Source organism: Monopterus albus, unplaced genomic scaffold (assembly GCF_001952655.1).
Source record: "Monopterus albus unplaced genomic scaffold, M_albus_1.0 scaffold22.1, whole genome shotgun sequence".
NCBI lineage: Eukaryota > Metazoa > Chordata > Actinopteri > Synbranchiformes > Synbranchidae > Monopterus > Monopterus albus.
In genome coordinates, this window is record NW_018127902.1 from 734147 (window position 1) to 736035 (window position 1889).

A 1889-nucleotide genomic window follows, 5' to 3' on the forward strand; every position below is an offset into this window, starting at 1 on the left:
GCCGAGGCGGATAAGCGGAGGAAAATGGATTATTTCTTTTATATAGTCGTCTTTTAACTTCTACTATGATCACTTAGCTCAGCTGCAGTCAAGTTTCAACAATTTCTGCCACTTTACAGGTACTATAAGGTAATGTATGTCTTGTTACTTTTAATAGAATAATCATGGAAATTTTTGATTTTGTAATTAGTGGTTACTGATACCAATTTGCTCGAATGATTGCCCACACTACACTGACTCAGACATCCTATTCATGCCCTTTCATGGTTGAAATAATGAAAAATATTCACACAACGACTTGTTGGTGCAACTAATTGCCTCTAACTGTCATGTCAAACTCCTTGAAAAACTATCATATACTGTTAGTGTCTCAAGCTTGGCAGAGGAACAGATCAGTTGAACGTTTTGTGAGCATCTCCTCCCTGTGCATACAATTTACAGCAATTAGTGAATTATAGCAAGAGTTAGGTAAATTGTTTTTATGTTATAGTTTTAGAAGACATATTATGAACATATTGATACAGAAAGAGCCTTTGCGTGGTCTAGACTACACACGGACTTGTCAATTGTTGTTTCTTGGAGAAACAGATGGGCAGAGTTCACAGAGCAAATCAGATTTTCTGCCTGATACTGTAAGTTGACTTACAGTACAGAGATTTCAAATACTTTCTATAAGGGCATATAAAGTATATGATATAATAATGAGCATATTCTTTAAGGGGTTACCTGCACAGTCCAATTGAGCTGGGGATGTGAAAACTGAATGCGCATTTTAATAACATTAAGTTTAAGAACGTTCTTGAAGTATTCATCATTAAATTAAAAACAGAAAATGGATGGATTGAAAATTAATTTTAAACCAAATAATATATAGAATTTGAGAAAATGAAATGAAAAGTAAAAGAACTCAGGCAGATTAAAGATGCTGGTAGATGGATGGCAGTTGGCAGTGCTCATGCTTTGTTTTGTCTTTCTTTTTTTATAGACAATAATTCTTAACGTTCCAGGTTCCAGGTTCGAGTCCCGGCCGACCCAGGGCCTTTCTGTGTGGAGTTTGCATGTTCTCCCTGTATCTGCATGGATTCTCTCCGGGTACTTCAGTTTCCTCCCACAGTCCAAAGACATGCAGCTTAGGTTGACTGGAGACTCTAAATTCCCCGTAGGAGTGAGTGTGAGTGTGTGGTTGTCTGTCTCTAAGTGTCAGCCCTGTGATAGACTGGTGAACAACGCCTCTTGCCCAGTAACAGCTGGGATTGACTCCAGCCCCCTTGTGACCCTCATCAGGATAAGTGGTATAGATAATGGATGGGTGGATATGCATACATTAGAGATAAAGGCTTATCTCTTATATACATAAAGGTTTTTATGGTAAATGAACAATCTGAATATTAGACACTATGTGTATTGAGATTAGAAATCCCGGCAGAAGTGAAAGACAAAAACTCTCACCTTTCTCTTGTTAGTTGGACAGACATAGAGGTAACTCAGGACAGTCTTGGATCCAACTTTGTCATTCATTCTCTCATACGTAGAGCCATAGTCAGTAGATCTAAATGGAGGACATAAAGAAAAAAAAATGCAGTTAGAGGCAGGCAAATGTTATTGTAGATAAACCCATAAAAAGCACACTGAAAGTTTGCTGAAAAACAAATGGGTAAACAGCCTAAGGATTACTGGGATATTGCAATTCATGCCAAATGGTATTTATTTTGCAGGGATGAAAAAGAATGCAATATCACACTCCACAGTAAAACACACTGAAGCTGGTATGGTGCTGTATATGTAGTAACTCTGTATAGGAGGGAAACCTCTGGCAATAGAGCAAGAGGAGATTAACCAATCATCTCATCTACAGCTGCCAACAAAAATGAACCATTCAAAAATGTTTG

General features: G+C 37.7%; 1 protein-coding gene across 2 annotated transcripts in view; it reads right to left on the minus strand.

Moving 5' to 3' along the window:
- The window catches only part of sorcs3a (sortilin related VPS10 domain containing receptor 3a), a 270254-nt gene that overhangs the window by 110961 nt on the left and 157404 nt on the right, over positions 1-1889 (minus strand). For both annotated transcript variants that reach the window (XM_020594176.1, XM_020594177.1), the window contains one exon: positions 1450-1549. In XM_020594176.1, the coding sequence (XP_020449832.1) occupies positions 1450-1549 (100 nt within the window). The remainder of the gene's footprint in view (positions 1-1449; positions 1550-1889) is intronic.